At 36.7% G+C, this 17,500-nt stretch overlaps 3 protein-coding genes across 5 annotated transcripts in view; 1 reads left to right on the top strand and 2 right to left on the bottom strand.

Moving 5' to 3' along the window:
- Nucleotides 1-22: 22 nt before the first annotated feature.
- On the bottom strand, nucleotides 23-10,735 carry LOC129407178 (forkhead box protein P1-B-like). Of its 2 annotated transcripts, XM_055164391.1 has the most exons (9): nucleotides 10,430-10,735; nucleotides 8,121-8,261; nucleotides 4,651-4,788; nucleotides 3,917-4,006; nucleotides 1,749-1,869; nucleotides 1,343-1,436; nucleotides 700-807; nucleotides 507-594; nucleotides 27-249 (listed from the first exon to the last, which is right to left on the bottom strand). In XM_055164391.1, the coding sequence occupies exons 2-9, from the start codon at nucleotides 8,244-8,246 to the stop codon at nucleotides 121-123; spliced, it is 894 nt and encodes a 297-aa protein (XP_055020366.1). In that variant the 5' UTR covers nucleotides 8,247-8,261; nucleotides 10,430-10,735; the 3' UTR covers nucleotides 27-120. The 2 variants fall into 2 exon arrangements, with proteins under 2 accessions (XP_055020367.1, XP_055020366.1); XM_055164392.1 differs by lacking the exon at nucleotides 3,917-4,006 and having other exon boundaries at nucleotides 23-249.
- Nucleotides 10,736-10,886: 151 nt separating this feature from the next.
- Nucleotides 10,887-13,993, bottom strand: LOC110164745 (eukaryotic translation initiation factor 4E type 3-like). Its single transcript, XM_020929856.2, has 7 exons — nucleotides 13,536-13,993; nucleotides 12,937-13,009; nucleotides 12,724-12,818; nucleotides 12,583-12,643; nucleotides 12,418-12,484; nucleotides 12,157-12,312; nucleotides 10,887-12,074 (listed from the first exon to the last, which is right to left on the bottom strand). Exons 1-7 carry the CDS (start codon nucleotides 13,688-13,690, stop codon nucleotides 12,028-12,030), a joined length of 654 nt encoding a protein of 217 aa, XP_020785515.1. The 5' UTR covers nucleotides 13,691-13,993; the 3' UTR covers nucleotides 10,887-12,027.
- A 49-nt stretch (nucleotides 13,994-14,042) lies between these two features.
- The window catches only part of LOC110164758 (serine/threonine-protein phosphatase 4 regulatory subunit 2-A-like), a 3,830-nt gene continuing 372 nt past the window's right edge, over nucleotides 14,043-17,500 (top strand). Inside the window, exons 1-9 of one of the 2 annotated variants that reach the window (XM_020929872.2) lie at nucleotides 14,043-14,217; nucleotides 14,689-14,770; nucleotides 14,909-15,079; nucleotides 15,216-15,309; nucleotides 15,391-15,428; nucleotides 15,546-15,617; nucleotides 15,705-15,842; nucleotides 16,117-16,343; nucleotides 16,934-17,500. The exon at nucleotides 16,934-17,500 is cut by the window's right edge and continues 372 nt beyond it. In XM_020929872.2, the coding sequence (XP_020785531.1) occupies nucleotides 14,184-14,217; nucleotides 14,689-14,770; nucleotides 14,909-15,079; nucleotides 15,216-15,309; nucleotides 15,391-15,428; nucleotides 15,546-15,617; nucleotides 15,705-15,842; nucleotides 16,117-16,343; nucleotides 16,934-17,211 (1,134 nt within the window). In that variant the 5' untranslated portion in view covers nucleotides 14,043-14,183 and the 3' untranslated portion in view covers nucleotides 17,212-17,500. The other variant, XM_055164390.1, reaches the window with a different exon arrangement.

The raw sequence follows: 17,500 nt of genomic DNA, 5'->3' as shown, positions 1-17,500 counted from the left end.
CTTCATTACTGTTTGGCAGAGCAATGTTGTTAAAGCCTTTAAATAGATTAGTTGTTATATTATCATTATTAAAATAAACCTAGATATTTTATGCAAGGAACAATTAAGATGAATAGTCCTCTATATATAAATAAATGATATGGGCCCATGATAACAGAGTCTACTACATACAGGCTGTGCTGCTGGTCTGGGCTCAGAAGACTTCAGATGTGCCATCATCGCTTGAAGTCGCTCCTTGTCCTTTTTTAACTGAAAACAGAAGTTGTGAGTTAGCACTTTGAGTTTAATGACAAAATGGCATTTGGTACAGCACTTCTTTTGGCATCCTCAGAGGTGTAATTACATAAAGTCATCACTTCTGTTTAAAGCCCCAGTGTGAAAAACACACCACAGATTTAGACCAACTGACAGTGCATAGGGAATTTGTCTAAACTTAAGCTTAAAGGAGGTAAATTTTCTATATTTTAATCCTTTAATTATACGCCTTGAAGGCCTGATTCATGTACCTGTAGTTCCAGTTGCTGAACCACTTGCATTTGCACACGACACTGTGCTGTGCTCTTGTCATCCAGAGTGTGCTCACTGTTTAAATGTCTGCAGGTAAACAGATTTAGTGTGATGACATGATATAGAGGTCACCGTCCTGTATGTTGTTCAAACAGACAGTGGAGGCAAATACAAAACAAACTAGGCACTCACTTGAGAAAAGCATTAAAGTCTCCAAAAACAGTCTCACAGCCTGGCCACTTGCACATCCCATTCCCGTACAGAGCATGACTGGCTTGAGTATGTTCATCCTGTGATCCACTAAAAGATGAAATAAACAATGAAATAAACAACGTTTAGGGTCTTGATTTTCAAACAGTGTACCAGGACACACTTGCGTGCCTTGAGGGATTGCCAGATATGACTTGAAACAATAACCAAATTGACTTTACTAATTCACAGAGTCATTTAATGTAATAATTTTGAAGTGCCATTAGCAAACTTCTGAACTAGAAGACCACTGTTGCAAAAATTCAAGGAGCCAGGCACAGATAATATCACCTAATTTTTGGTGTTTTTTTTATAACGTTTTAATGTCTTGTGTGCCATTATATCCAGGCTACAAACAATGGATTAGAATACAATACAGCGAGAGATTATACTTAACAAATATTATCTTTGAAAAAAAGATAATAAGAAAACTAGACTTTTCAATGTATAGACAATTCTAAATTGATTAATTAGTTGTAGATGTAAAACTAGTGCCATGAGCTATGAAGGAAACAAGTAATAATAAGTATGTAAATCAAAATTAAAGTATATTAGACAAATAAAATGTATATCAAAGTTATTCTACCTGTCTTTTTTCTTTAGGAGGTGATGACCATTGGTGGCAGACAGAGCTGAAGACTCCCTTGTGTCTGCCCCAACAACGCTGCCATTGTCAGAACCTGCAACACATGTGACAGCGATTTAGCCTGACAATACTCTAATACAGCTTATCAGAGGCTGGTACACAGCAAAAAAATTACTTAGTTTGTAGATGCCTAGATTATTTATTTGTTTTAGACTTGAATAGATGTTTGATGCAAAATTATCTGTCCATGGAGTTTGATTTATTTATTAACCATTTAAAATCTGTCAAAATACATGAAAAGTGCAAATATCTAGATAAACAAATTAAAACTGAACAACTACAAGAAAATGGATATTGCTCATTAATGTAGCTAGTTTAGATAGTGTCTAAATGGCAGGCCTCTTACTTGTGAGAGCAGAGGTGTTGGTGGGCAGCACTGAGAGCAGGCCTTGTCTCTGCAGGTTCAGGAGGTGATGTTGATGCACCTGGAGGAGCTGCTGCTGGATGGCCAGCTGCTGAGGTGTGAGCTGAGGCAAAGAAAAGTCATGATTTATTTTTAGTGTCATGGAAGAAAATATTGTGATTATTTGCTGGACACTGAAATTTAATTTCAGATTTATTTGTCTTCATTAAGATTAGGCAGGTAAAAAAGAGATAGATATTTTAACTGAACCTGTCAAGACAGCACTACATTGTCGAAACATGTCAAAGTGACAAATGCATCTCTTATAAGGACATTTTTTTCAACATACTGTACGCAGTTTATTTAAAGAACACCATTTCACAGAATAGAACTTGGTCTAATCTTGTTACTCATCATAGAATTTTTATCTGTCTCAAACCAATAGTTCAACCAATGGAGATTTTCAGATTTAACATTCTTTTAAAAGTATCCAAACTATAGTGTGATGCATGTATTTACCAGTAGTACTAGTGACTCAGCAGTTTATCAGGTTGTTCCATTGCTCTTTTGTTTAATTTTTTTATTTTTTTACATTGTTGTATGGACATTTTGCTCTGCTGCTTCAGAAATGGCACATATCCAAGGTAATGCTTATTTTTTGATGTTCCATCCCTAGCACTCTCCCACATATAGAACACAACATATCACAACATAGAGGTAACAAAAATCAGGTGTGTGAGTAACTTGGACAGTGTCTTTAAAATCAAGACCTTTCACCAACCTATCCACAAGGCATTAAAGGCATTATCAATCTGAAAGTTCTGATCTGAGGAGCTAGAATTCCTACAGCTCCTAATGGGAGGGAGCTGGATTAGCGCTGCTCTGAGGAGGAGTTTACCCTGAACCACCCTGAAACCAGCCCTGGACTTGTTTATTGACAAGTGCGAGTTTTTAGCAGGGAGAAAAGATGGTTTGAAAGAAGGGTAAAGGGACAAGTAAGTCCAAGCAAACAAAACCACGGCAAGCTTCAGCGTAAACTCCTCCTCTATGGCAATACTACAACAGTTCTAGCTCCCCTCTACTAAGGGCAGTATTCTAGCTCCTCAGACAAGCACTTTCAGACTAATAATGGCTTCCGGATGGCAGCTAAAACGCCTTGATGATTACTTTTAAAACAATTTCTACTTCAATTTATACTACAATTGTTATCCAACCATAAAATGAAGGTATGGTTGTACAGTTATTCCAGAAAACTGAACTACGATTTGTTGCCTCTGAGATTCACAATGTCTAATAGATTACTTCACACACACTAAGTGATCTGCCTTTATCAAACTTTGTGGCTCCCAGGAAGAATAAGGGAGTCCAAATAAATAAAATCAAAATCATAAATCATAAACTTGCTGAATTAAAATGTATAATTTTTTTTCTTTTTTTTTTTTACTGACCTGGAAGGTTATTTGCTTTTTTGTTATTTTTGGAGCAAATACTATAAATAAATCAGATATTGTTGGTTTTATAAATATGGGAGGGCAGCAGGGTCAAAAGGACCTTGAGCATGATGATTTTTTTGTTATTTAAAGACCTGTTTGAATGTAACTAGGCAACCACAAAGTCATGTGCAGTCAATCACTTAGCTGGCTTAGCAAATGCAATCAGCAAATGTCATTATCTATTTAAAGATCCAGCTCTATACCAATCTTTTATATGTTGTCACAAAGACTTTGAAATATATATATGTGTGTGTGTGTGTGTGTGTGTGTGTGTGCGTGTGTGTGTGTGTGTGTGCGTATATGTATAGATTTTTTTTTAAATAAAATGCATCATATGAACTGTCGTTGCTGTGAGTGACGAACCCTGGATGTCCATTAACAAGTGAATCATCCAATAACATCCAAATAATTACACTAAATAATATGTTCTTATTACAAGGCATTTTCAATACGAGGCGTAGCGCAGCCTATCCCCTCTTAGGGAGTGGATGTTTCCTTTTCCATTTCCCATGGACTTTATTTTTATTTTTATTCAGTCTAATGGAGGATCAAACGTCAATGGATGCTGTTTGTTTATTTGTTTGCCTATTTCTGTAAATCCTCTGAGAAAATCATTATTGCCAAAACATCCATCTTCAAAAGACTAAACAACACCAAAAATATGTTTTAAAAAATTACCTCCTGATTACCAATTCCAACATTCTTGTGCTGTAGCAACTGGAGATTAAGTTGTTCCTGCTGAGTCTTGAAGACATCTTGAATTTGTTGCTAATAAGATATTGAGAGAGAAAAACTATATGTAAATGCTATTGTGGTATGCATTCATTTAAAAAGGGGTTGAAATCTAGGCCTGTAAGATTTAATATGGGAGTTGGTAGGTAAAATGTTGATGTGGATTTTGTGTTTGGATAAATACAATACTGAGTAGAACTAGGAATGGTACATGATATTGGTGATATCAGAGGATTTCCCCAGATATAGGTATTCTGCCCTGATCTGTGTGTGCCCATACGTCATTCCCAGATCATCCTTAGTGCATCAGATTTGTCTTTTTTGAGCAAACCAAATGATTGGAGATATGAATTTATATCCGACAAACATAAATTATATCTTTTTTTTTTTTTTAACAAAACTTCATTGTAACTTAACATAAATTTGGTCTGTACTAAGATTTTTGAAGCTTAATAATGGAGACGAATATCAGACATTGTCTTAAAAAATCATTATTGACCCATGCCTGTGTAGAACTTTACTTTACAGAAATAGAATGGTAATAGGAAAGAAATAAATGCATTTATTATGGAACAAATAATGGATTCTGTGACCAAAATAATCATGTTCTACATTGTGGATTTAAATACAATAATAACGGATAGGGGAGTACTGAGAGTTAGACATAATCCCCTCTGTACCTGGTGTAACATGAGTGCTTTCTGTTGCTGCAGCAGAGCCTGGAGCTGCTGTGGACTGAGGACCTGCTGCTGTGGAGACGGCTGTATCTGCTGTGGCGCTTCAGCTGGAGGGGTCATCATAGATGCTGACACTGGGACCTGTGCATAAAATAAAAGATAGTGTGGCAAACTGTGGGAGCACAGGACACATAAGAGAGCAACCATTTAAAAGTATTCTAGCCTTGGTCAATGTGTACATTTGTGCCCGTCTCTGATAAACATATAAATGGTTGAGTATAAAGAAGCACCTGGCTGGAGCAAAAAATGTGGAAGTTATGTGTAACTACCAAGTAATACACGGTTGTATTTTTGGCAACAGACGGGAAAAACAGAAGGAAAGAAGATGTGTTCATCTATAGAAAAAATATATATATATCAAGCACACAGACAAACACTTTGCACCTGTCAATCTATGTCATTTTTTTGGTCAGTTTGGCTGAACATGCCAGTGCTGCAGTTTCGACTAAAAATAGTCAGAAACATCAGAAGCTGCAGAGCACTGTGGGGAATTCAAATTCCTTCAAAACAACAACAACCAGAACCACGAAAACAACAACAACTGCGCCCTTTGCTTTAGCATCAGGCAATTATCACGCTCTCCCTCCCAGCCAAGCCTCCCAGCTCTCACTGTTTACAGTAAACACAAACAGAGTAATCAAAAATTGCACTAGATATAAATAATGAATAAAAAAGCACACAGAGCCTGTTTACCAAAACAGAATTTGAGCCTCGTATTTTAATTAAGGTCTGAACCACAAACAAACATCTTTCTGCAAGGCAGAGCCTGTTTTGAATTGGGTAAACAAACCGACAGTGAAATTCACACAGGCTTTGGGTGAACAATAACAGACTGCTGCTTCCTAGTTTGTCCTTTCTTATGAAATTCAATGCTGCAGAGGTGGCCGCTAAAGCGATGAAAACAGGTCTATCCCAGCCTGAGCCCGTTGGCCTCTCTATTTTTCTGTGGACACCATCAACACAACAACAGCCTTGCCTAATCCCCGTTGCCATGGCAGCCAGCAAGTCCAAACATCTTCTGTTGTTGTTATTGTCGAAAGTCGTAGCAGTGAGCAACAGAGTGTAAACACAAATCTGTTCCCGCAAGACTGGTCCTGTGAACTCCTCTATGACTGACAGTCCAAGAGAAAAAACACACAAAACATTCTCTGCCTGCATATGAACACACTATATTCACTTATGGATGTAGACCAACAATACTCACATTTACTCATTAAGTGGATAATAAGTACATATTCCATCATTTGCTCAAAAGGATGTTTGAATTTCTGAAATAATACCAACATACATTTTGCACAAAGTTATGGGTTATGCTCTAATTATATTTTCTACAATAGAGGCATTCAGTGTTACTTATGTGGCTATAAAAATGTACAACACTGAGAAAAGAGAAATTCAGTATCCAAACTAACTTACATAGTCTGTAAGGACTGAATGTGGTCTGACAGCCTAACCCTCTCAATATCAACAAAACTAACAATAAAGCACTGATCCCTCCACCCAGCATGAGTCACCCCTTCACCCCCCCCAACCTTGCAAACCTCAGCAAAACCTCCCCCATCCCCACGCTCCCCCTTAGCATAAATATAAGAGCCAGTGTGTTACTGCAATTGAGATTCTCAAAGGGACAGAAGTCAAAAGGAGATTTACAGGTAAAACAAAGAGCATTCTGAGGGCAAGAACCTCTCATAATGATTAAAGGTACACTATGTAACTTTTCTGGTAGAGGATCCACCACCTTCACTCTGTGGAGGTATTAGTGTTTTGCCTGGATTGTTCCACACAGTATAGCATTAAACATATCTAACCCCATGAAAACAAGCAGGTGATCCTTTCAATGGAAAGGATACCACTCAAAGTAAGAATGCATGTTTTTCCAAGTTATTTTTAGTAAGCAAAACACCAAATAAAGATAAGCTATGGAACATTCACAACAAAGCATTAACATAATAAATCCAAGTAGACTGTCCACTATGAAAGTTACAAAGAAAAGGAAAGGGCACTTATTTACCAGTGAAAGAACTAGACCACATACAAGTCCATGTCAATGCACCATATGCACATTATTTACCTTTGTGACACTGGACATGCTGGATCCATATTAATTGATTCAAATAACAGTGCTCTAGTCTAGACCCACACAATTTGCCTCTTTGCCACACACTAAACAAGACCAAAAATTTGATCACAATATTTTTTTGAAGTACATTCAGTTGTGAGCTGTTTGTAGACTGCAGAAGCGCAGCATACCCAACATAACCCTCTTGTTGTTCAGGGTAATATGTAGTGTTTGGACCTCAGAGCAGATAAACATTAATTCACAATGTGCCTCTACTGTTATTCCCACTTAGCAGAAACAACCACAGCTGTATTTTACTGTACTCAAGAGTTTGGCTCGACAAAATGGTGAACTGAAATTTACAGCAGTCAGTCATGTTTGGTGACCAAACATGGTGTGTACTGCATTTTCTATTAATAAGTCTTAAATGCACACAAGACCAGCAATACTAAGCCTTTTCACTCTAAATACCACCTTTACAAATCTATAAAAAATAAAAAATAAAAGGTAAACTGAATCCAAAACAAGACAATTGTAGAACATAAAAGGAGATTTGAGCAAAACACTAAACAAAAACAATACAAGAAAGAGAAGAGAAAAGCAGATCTCCTTGTAGAGTACCTTTTTAACCATTCTTTGAAAAGCCCAACAATTGGACTTAAGTGGACAACAAGCGCACATGGAGATGGTTAGTTTTGTTTCTAAATCAACATGACACATTATACTACTTGCTGAATGACAGTAAAGACAGCAGTACAAACAATAGTATTACAAGGAGTATTTCAACTAGGTATTTTTAAAATGTGATTTCCCAACATCAGTTAAAGTTAATTGTTTTGAATTGGAAAACGGACTAATTATGATTCATACTAAGGAATTTCATGGATTAAAGAATTAACAGGAGACAAAGGAAAGCACTGCACAGGGCACACACAGCAAATTAAGTCATAAAGTTAAGCTGATACAGGTATATTTGAGAGTAGATGTCACAAGACTGAGCCCAAGTACGTTTACAGTACCAAATACTTATTTTGCTTAGTTCAGAGAATTTCATTTTCAACTATCATAGCAGTATAGTTTTAAGTAATATAGTTTCAGGCAATATTACCATATGGTCTTATACTACAAGACCATTCTAAAACTATTCCGGAAAGTTCTTATCTTCCCATTCATGTCATTTTGTTCAGTATGATGCCTGTTCAAATTAGTAGATAGTTTTGGTATCAACTTGACAACACTATGATCATCAGTGCCCTGGCCCTTTTTAAAATAATAGTATGTTTGTGTAGTGTAACTGACAGCGTGCGTGCGTGTGTGTGTGTGTGTAATAGAGTGGTTTGGCTAGAGGACTGACCCGTGGTGCCTCTGGGGGAGGAGTGTGGCTGCCCCTCACTCGACTCTCATTCTCACTGCTGTGCCCGTTCTCTATCTTAATCGCTGGAATGCTGTGGCTGGCTGGTTCTGACCCAGACTCATGCATCTGGACGTCACTGACCTGTGAACAGAGATAGCATCAAGACTAGAAGACAATTTGAGGCAGACAGCAGAATACCACACTAGAGGGATTAAAATGGGGCTAAACTAAACTAAATTTCTTTGGGGAAGGGAACTATTTAAAAGTGACTTCTCTGGGGGAGGGTTTGAAATACAACTGTCTCTTTAGAAATGTTATAGCGTCACCTCAAATGTTACACTGTATGGCATTAAACTAATCTATGTATCTCTGTGGAACTCTAGGCCAAGTTACAGGTCAGATCTGTGTAGAGATAAGACTGCTCATTGTAAGAGAGCTTGTTTTTTTAGCAGTAAATACCTGTAATTTAATAAATGAAAGATATCTTTAATGCCATACTGTGGAACATTCCAGGTAAACCAATTGTAGATTATGTAGACAAGCACGTGGCAGACACAAAAAGAAAAGCTGGGAGGCAGTAATGAAACAATAATGCCCAATCATAACCCAAATTTATAATTTTCTCATATAATTTGTCAGCTTACTTTTATTGAACATAGGACTTTGGCACAAACTGCACAATTAAAGCTGTATCCACAAAGACAAACATTCTCCTCTGCAAGGATCAAGCTCAGTCTATTTGTTGAATAACTGAGTGCTGCCATGACTACTGTAAACACAGGGGCCCTGGGTCCATGTTTATGTGCAAACATATCTTCCTCCTGGAACAATTTGCCATTAACCAGGTGGTGCGATAAACGGCCCTGGCAGGTAGTACAATGCACAAGTAGGCTTTTATGTATACAACCAGGGAGTGTCTGAGTCAAACACTGCAGCAGAATAAACAAAGGTAAATAAAGAAGGCAAATAAATAGGGGGCACTGACAGAACTATCACATGAAAGCACATGCACTAAAACGTATAATGCAAAAATCCTGCCTATTCATTGTAATAACCAAAAGTGGTCAGTCTGGACATTAGTAGACAACACCTGTATGAGAAGAAAAGAAAAGTGTTCAAGAACTAACATGACTAAGTATGACTACCTCTGTACAAGTTCAGGCTTTGGTCAAATCTGTTGTTTGTTTAATATTACTTTACAGCTTATATTGAATGTGATATCTAGTGATGGTAGTTTTAATATGGTTTAACCTGAAGCCTCAGACTTTTGCTTTCAGGATCACACTTAGTTGTGAAGACAAAGGGCAGAGTTTCCTGTAGGCATCCGGGATAACAGGGATTTTTGTGTGAAAAAAAAAAAAAAAAACAACAAAAAACGCTCCACTGCCAATTCTTACAGTTTGCCTAACAGATTCTATATTTGCATTCACTATGACTTTATGGCATGAGGGTTTGGCACTTTTTGAATCTGGCTTCAGATCAAGAATCAACTTGTAACAAACAGGCAGATTTTGAGATTAACAATAGAGATTATTACTGTTAAATGGATATCAAACTCTGCAAATACCATGTCTGATAAAATAATTCCTCCAAACAGTCAACAAATCTTTGCATTTCTTATGGCTGAGCAGTATTCCAGAGAAGAAGGTGATCTTATATGTTACGTGTCTAATAGGGAGGGATCACTCATTTTATCATATCCCAAATGCAATTACAGTTAAAGCGAAACATATTTAATTTCATTTATTAGACTGGAATTGTCACTTTTCACTGAAATGGCAAAAGCGACTCCAGGCGAGTAATCACAAGGAAACGTTACATGGATTAAACAAATTTTGACAAATCCCGGAGTTACAGTATAACATGTAGCTAAATGGCCACATACTTTGCAACTCGTTATAATCAAAATCTAAAGGAAATGCCCAACAAAAACAGATGCATTTAAATGGAACAGAAAACCGCATCCACTGCATGGCTGCAGTCTCATGGTTTAAGTAGCGTTCATGGGTCCAAAAAACACAAGAAGAGATAAAACATATCGGGGCGTTTGCGTATTTTCTAGGTCCTCTGACATTATAAAGCCGATCATGTGTTGTAAAATTGAGCTATAGATGTGAATAGTTTGATCGAGCTCGTGAATGGCATTTTGGCGATGTAACAAAAGCTAGCAGCCAGCCTATGATCTCAACGCTAGCCCACGAGAACTCCTCTTATCCTTTCTCAACCGGTGGAGAACAAGAAATGAATAAAACGTAAATGCAAATCTGGTGTAAAAAACGTCGATCGCTTTTAAATAATAGTTTACTCACGGACTAATCCAGAGGTGGACGATCTTTTGCCTAGGCTGATGAGTGAAGACAAATCTCGGAACAGTGCTCTTCTCTGGCAACGAGCAGCGGCGCTAGCCACAAGTGCTAACGGAGGCGTGGCCTAGGTAAAAGTAAACAAAGATGACGTCATGCTCACATGCGGGGCGGTCGTCGAAGCCAGAACTCAAAAACGCAATTTTATTTAATATTATACACACACAATTTAGAATAATCATGTAATGTTTGCATGGCATATAGAGAAATTCTTAAAATAAAGACAATATGATTAAGTGTACATTTAAAGATTATAACGTCAATACAGTCTATATCCACAAGATGGAGACATTCAGGTTTTTACTAATAAGATAAATGAAAGTTGGATGTTATTTTTCACATACTAATAAGTTCATCCAAATAAAAGTAGACCATGTCAATAATCAAAAGGTGCAGGGCACTGTTACTTTGTGAACATAACAGTTCTTTATTATAGAAACGTGTAAAACATAAAAAGGAAGAGTTACATAAGACGAGTTTGACAAATTTACATTCTAAAAGACTGCAAAACACAAGGCACAATTCAAAGTCAGCTTCCAAGGTCCGAGATCTTGATGAGCAGGCAACTGTACATGTGCAAAGGTTCAGTAGAGTACACAATGATTTCTACCTGTACAACAGTACAGTATGTGCCTTTAAACATTACACAACAATGAAGGTCAAATACCAAAGCAATGCAACTTTTTCTAGTCAAATTATTTCAAAAACATTAAGACTTCTTTTCGCTTTCAGAAAGTACAGACATACATCAGCAGTTAGTATTCTTACAACACAAATACTAGTGATTGTTGTCCTCATAAACAGATTGTATACAACCAATTAAAAATCCTGAAGTAGTGAAATGAAATGATAAAATGAAATGACATGACAATTACAGTTTTTGTATGACTATAGAATTTTGCAAGGGAATCTTAGCGTTTTTTAAATTCAGATAGCTAATAAATGTAAATAATCTCTCTACTCAAAAAAGGCAAAAGTATAATCTCCCATCAATAAAAACAAGGTAGTTAAAAAGAAAGTGCATCATTTACGAAAAAAATAAAATAAAAATCTTACCTAAAGGGGTTATTTTGTAGGTGCATAATAAAACTCTTAATTCTAATGTGCAATGGCTTTTTCACCATGATCAATACAGTAGATACAAATATTAGACAGTAACATAGAAAGCCTGAAAACATCTGACCTCACAGGGTACTTTTCAGTGTGTTTGAAAAAGTTATCTTATTTGAACTCGATAAAAATGAAAAATAAAAAGTGCTAGATTTGTCTCAAGAAACTGTACAAGTAGCTATATTACAGAGCTGATGTACATATCTGTTGCTTTGGCTGGAGTATGCAAAGATTACAAATACAGAAAAACTGTCAGTGTTTTTACCTAAAATAAAGATGTTTAGAATAAACAACCTGACAGGAAACAGAAAAAACTATTACAATGCTAGTCTATAATACAATTTTGAACAATACTTAAAAACACATCTACAAATGTGTTATGGTTACTGGGGCCAAAGTCAAATAAACTACCACCAAGTGTGACAAAAAACCTGCTAATGTCTTGATCGACCTCCTTCAAAGGCATGGTGTTCCATATGGGCTGTAAAAAGACAATCATTTTTCAATATTCAATGTTCAGTCACATCAGTGACAAGTAATCACCATTATATCTAAATACTTACGTTTGTAAAAGACTGCTTTAAATGAGATTTGTGGGAGAAGCTGGTAGATCTTTCCTAGAACGGTAGACTCGTTCACATAGGTGGCATTTCCGTTCCAGACCTGAACAACGTCTTCTCTGTCCCTGACACTGACACTAACTCCAACCACCTCATCGTCTGCAAAACAGTGCAAATGTATTTATTATTCTACACAAAAAATCCTATTATACTAGCACAAGACAATTTATTTTTACAAATTAATTTAACATAATTTCATGTTACCTTTAGCACAATAATCACTGAACTGTTCGCCAATGGTGGCCAGTAAAAGCTCCTTCCACACCACAGCCTGTAATAATTATAGTAATAATGTAAAACAAAAAATTAAAAGGTGATGTACTTCTCTGAAACACATTAAATATCAAAGAAAACAAAAATCATGCCTACCGTGTATTCCTTTGGTACTTTCATTTTCCACACACCACCTTTAGCATTACTTTCTTCTTCCCTACAAAATAAATAGAATTCAGAAATATACTAAATAATTACAAATCCATCATTTTAAAAAGAACCAATAGCCAAATTTACCATAGTGGTTTTCTTTCCCCTCTCATCAGATGATAGCTACAGCGTAAAGGCAAGCTTGGGACACTGGGGATGTTGTTGTAAACTCTCCAAAAATCCTATCCCCATACAAAGAATACAATGGAAGAATTTGTGATAAATTAAACATTTATGAACAACACATCACTGAGTTATTACTTTTAATAGCTTGCAAATAAAATGAGTGAGGATCTTTACCTGAACAGTGTCAACCGTGTAGATTTTCTTCAAGTTGGATTCGCATTCAGCAGCTGTTGTTCCAGGTAAAGATCTAAAAATCAAAACATACAATGACATCTTAAAATTGCTATTCAAACTGACAAATGACACTTCAGAGAACAGATTCAGTGAAAGTCTGGATTAAGAGGATCAAATGACAAATAGGCAAGTAAACAGTAAACAACACTGACCTCTCAGGAACCAAGAGGCAGGTGACTTGTAATAAAGATTGTGAAACTCACTTTATATGCCAAAATGTAACTCCAGTGTACATTTTATAAATAAGACAGATTAAATATTACTATCAATCACGCAGTTCAGTTCAGAGCAAGTCATAAATAAACCAGTCATGCCTGATTATGTCAAGAGTCTATAAGCTTCCCGCTCTCAGAAATGAGGTCAGTAAGTATATAGGCCAACAAGTCACAAGATAAGGTGCATTTTCAAACAATAGGTGTTTTCTACCTCATAATTTCCAGGCCAAAGTGACAAAGTTAAGTGCACTTGATCAGATAAATTGCGCTGTTATGTATTTTTCAAGGATCTGATTGACAAATAGTTTTTAAGAGATTACCTACCTGTCAAGCCAAAATGTCCATGGTGAATGTAAGGGCAGGGTATCAACATCAATGTTTTTTGTCATTCTTCCCAACTCTCTTTCGTGAATTTTGTGATCCAGTAGACGAGGAGATGGTGAGCTCAGTTGAATCGGGACAGTTGCTGGAACTGCCATTGTTAGCTATTTGACCAAACACTTCGTAAACACTTGGTGATCTCTGGGCAGATGCTTTCCCCTCGAACAGTTATCGTTATATATAGGTTGTTAGGCAAATTTAACTCTGTTCAGCTGCTGACTCATTGGCTGTTCACCGGTTTGCGCCGTCACAACATCCAAAAAAACACGATGACGCCTACTGTCTGTCTGGTCGTGCCGCCAAGGAGAATGACCCAGAAGTTTCTCTACCTGTTTGACCTTATTTAACCCTAAAATACAGCCAAAGTTCCAATTAAACGACCTGTCTTGGCTTCTGGATGCGTAACCAAAACAGTGACCGTAAAAGCACGACCGAAAGTCTTTTTATTGTTGTCAGAAACATTACTTCCTGAATTTGAAATACGTCAGTTGGCGCATGCGCAGTGAGCTCGTGCACTAGCTTTGTTGATTTGCTACATGCTACTTGTGCTAACAGCAAGTATTTTCTGCATATGTCGGCCTGGACACAAATATGGACATCACCACGTTACTGGAAGCGCTTCAAGGCAATAAAACACGCATAAAAATTAAGAACGATCGGCGATTGCCTCTTATCTCGATAAAAACAAAATGCACCATTACTTGTTTGCTTGCCACGCTATCGTATTTTAGCTTGGCTACAAACATCAATTTGTTTCATAATTTAACTTAGTGGGACTGTAGCATTACGTATTTCAACGTTGTTTGATTCCGCGTACTATTTGTTGCCAGACTTTGCTTATCAGATTTTATTCATTAACTGCTGCTGGAAGCCCATGTGTATCTGATGCTTTTGTTGATCGTGCGATTTTATTTTTATATACTGCAGTTGCGTAAGATATAAAATTACTGGGGCATTTGCTTTGATAGTTGTATACTTGCATGTTTGATCTGTACGTATAATCTGCCTTATTTGTTTTACTTCTTTTTTTTTTTTCTCTTGTTTTTTTTTTTTTACAATTACAATTAACAACAGTTCCTTTGATATTACACTGTAGATTTTGAGAAGAGGGGAAAGAAAGAGACCATTCCACTTCTAGAGCAATTCCTGTGTCATGTTGCCAAGACAGGAGAGCCACTGTGAGTAGAGTAGACCATTCATTATTCTTGAACAGAATCATAGCAATTTTCTTTTGGAGTCATTTTATGTAAATGTTAGTGTGTCTTTGTCAAAGGGATATGTTATTGATAAATGTTATGCTTCTCTGTCTCTACTAGGCTTTCATGGACACAATTTAAACCATACTTCATGTTTAAGTTGGAAAGCATCATGGATAGTTTTCATGCCTCGGCACCAGAGCAGAGACTTATAGATAACCCTAATGTAGAGCATGTGACCTTCGAAGAGATGAAGAGCAGAATCCTAAAAATAGTTGATGGCTACAATGGGTCAGTATGTCTTGTATGCATGTAACATAAATCAGGCTCCTCAATTAAATGTCTGCATGTGGAAACAGTTGTATTAAACAGTGGGTCATAGTAATTGTTCATTGAATTGTCTCAAAATTAATGTTATATCTTCCAGGATCCCATTCACTATTCAGCGCCTATGTGAACTGTTAACAGATCCAAAACGAAATTATTCAGGAACTGGAAAATTTCTCAGGGGCTTGGAGAAGGTGAGAGTTCCTTATTCATTTGTATAATACTGATACAACCCAAATGTTTATGTCTGCTCATGTCATATTTTTGTTATGCAGAACGTGATGGTCGTCAGCTGCTTATGTCCAACATCCGAGTAAGAACCGTTATAACTGTCATAACATTTATCTCACTTTTATCTTTGGCTCTCTGACTGACTTTGGTATTTGCTGAAAACAAAGTGTTTGTTTTCCTATTTATTTCATTTGTGCAGAAAAAATGGATCCCTGAATGCAAACAGAATGAATGGGGTGATGTTTCAGGGCAATTCTCAGTATTCTGAAAGGTAAATAGTTTGTATTTAAGGAAAACATTTTGATGTCAAGAGCTGTGTCTAATCATTTAAAATGGGTTGCTGTTTGTATGTTTTTAGTCGAAACATCAATGGACCTTGCACACCAAAACCACTCCACAGATCAAGGCTGGTTCTGGCATCTTCATTTTCATCTAATGGACTCCCAGAGAGTAAAGGCAGCGAGACACCAACAGAGAAGCCAAAAGAACAAATGAGGTATGAGGTAACTGTAACTAATCTGGGATGTTATGCATGAAATGTGATATATGACTGACATCTTTGTTGGAGTTATCGTCTGAAACATAGACATTCATTAGACTAATTATATGTCTGTGGTAATATATATACATTTCTGATTTTTGAACTGAAAGAAAATGTATTAATAATCCAAAAAAATGTGAGCAATATTATCTTTGTCAACATAATCCAGTTTTATTTATTAATACTTAGTTTTTTAATTGAAATCTTGTTTTTTCTGTGATTATTGAAGTGATACTACGTTATCAGAAGAAGTGTCTCCAAATGGCGGGACTAAACATAAGCACCAGGAGGAAGAGGAGGGAGAGGAACAGAATGTAGATGGTCCTGAAGTCAAAAGGCTGAAAAGTGATAGTGAAGAGAAAGAGTCAGAGGAGCTATCAGAGACACTACACTCTGGCTCTGAAGAGGACTCCAGTGATGCTTTCTGTGAAACACCTGCTATTTCAGAAAAAGAGGGTAAGTGTAAAATGTTTTTTTTTTTTTTTTTTTTGCATTTGTGAAGTTACAGTTAAGGACATCCTAAAGTGTTGGGGTAATTGCAAGAAGAAAATATTGTTATTATGAATATTAAAGGAAGAGGGGGGCCCTAGCGTCCAGCAAAAACAGAATCCAGCCAAATTAATCCGAAGCACTGTAACACCTCCACCGGCACCAGTGGACTACACAGCTCGCAGTCTGAGCTCCTCTCACAATTTTTAACTGTACAGAATACTTGCGGCCACTGGACCAGAGCTGCACTGTGTGCAGTCTGAGCCCGGGGTCACAGTGTATATGGAATTTTAATTCTAAACTGGCAAACGTTATGGAGGAAAAAGCATGTGATTCCTTTATCAGTTTAGCTATTCTTATTTCTATTTTTGCTGTAACCTAAAATGGTTTTACATCTTACAATAATATAATATTGTTGTTTGTATAATTCGTCTTACAATGATCTATTTTAAACTCTTAGAATTATATGATATAGAAATACATTCAGTTTAATATATATGTATATGCAGACAGGGACTGGGGCCAGTATTGTAATGTATATTATTTTCTTCCCATAGAGCAATCCCATGTTGATGAAATTTGTGAAAACCAGACGGACTTATCTGAAGACAAGACTCCCAAAAGTGAGATAGGTGACACTACTGTTGATCAGCAAGAGGCAGAAATCCCTTTGGAGTCTAAGACAGATGCTGAACCAGACAGTGTACAGAGCAGTGACAGTGGGGATCGAGGGGAGCCAGTGTCTACATCAGATCCTTCAGCTGATTCAACAGACTGTGACGCTAACTCTTCAGACAGCTCAAAAACAGAAAATATACCTGAGGAACAAGACTGAAAACCAAAAGCACAACTTGACAACAAACTGTTTACACTGTATATTATTACAGCAAATGTATATTTCTGTAGCACTGTGGTCTTCTAAGCAACAAGACCAGGAACAATGTGAAGTTTCCTGTTTCCTCTTAGTACAAGCACATTGTCTGGTCTCTAAACTGGAAGGATACAATAAGACTTTAATGACTTGGCTTTTTCACTGTTAAAATTTCTTACCCTTGGATCGTCATTTTTATACTTTTACCAATGTATTTAAACATGGTTACTAATTTACTCACTTGTTTTATTAA

This window comes from Boleophthalmus pectinirostris, unplaced genomic scaffold, assembly GCF_026225935.1.
Source record: "Boleophthalmus pectinirostris isolate CB_2022bp ecotype Guang Dong unplaced genomic scaffold, ASM2622593v1 HiC_scaffold_667, whole genome shotgun sequence".
In the NCBI taxonomy this organism is placed as follows: domain Eukaryota; kingdom Metazoa; phylum Chordata; class Actinopteri; order Gobiiformes; family Gobiidae; genus Boleophthalmus; species Boleophthalmus pectinirostris.
This window is presented reverse-complemented; position numbering and strand designations above follow the sequence as displayed.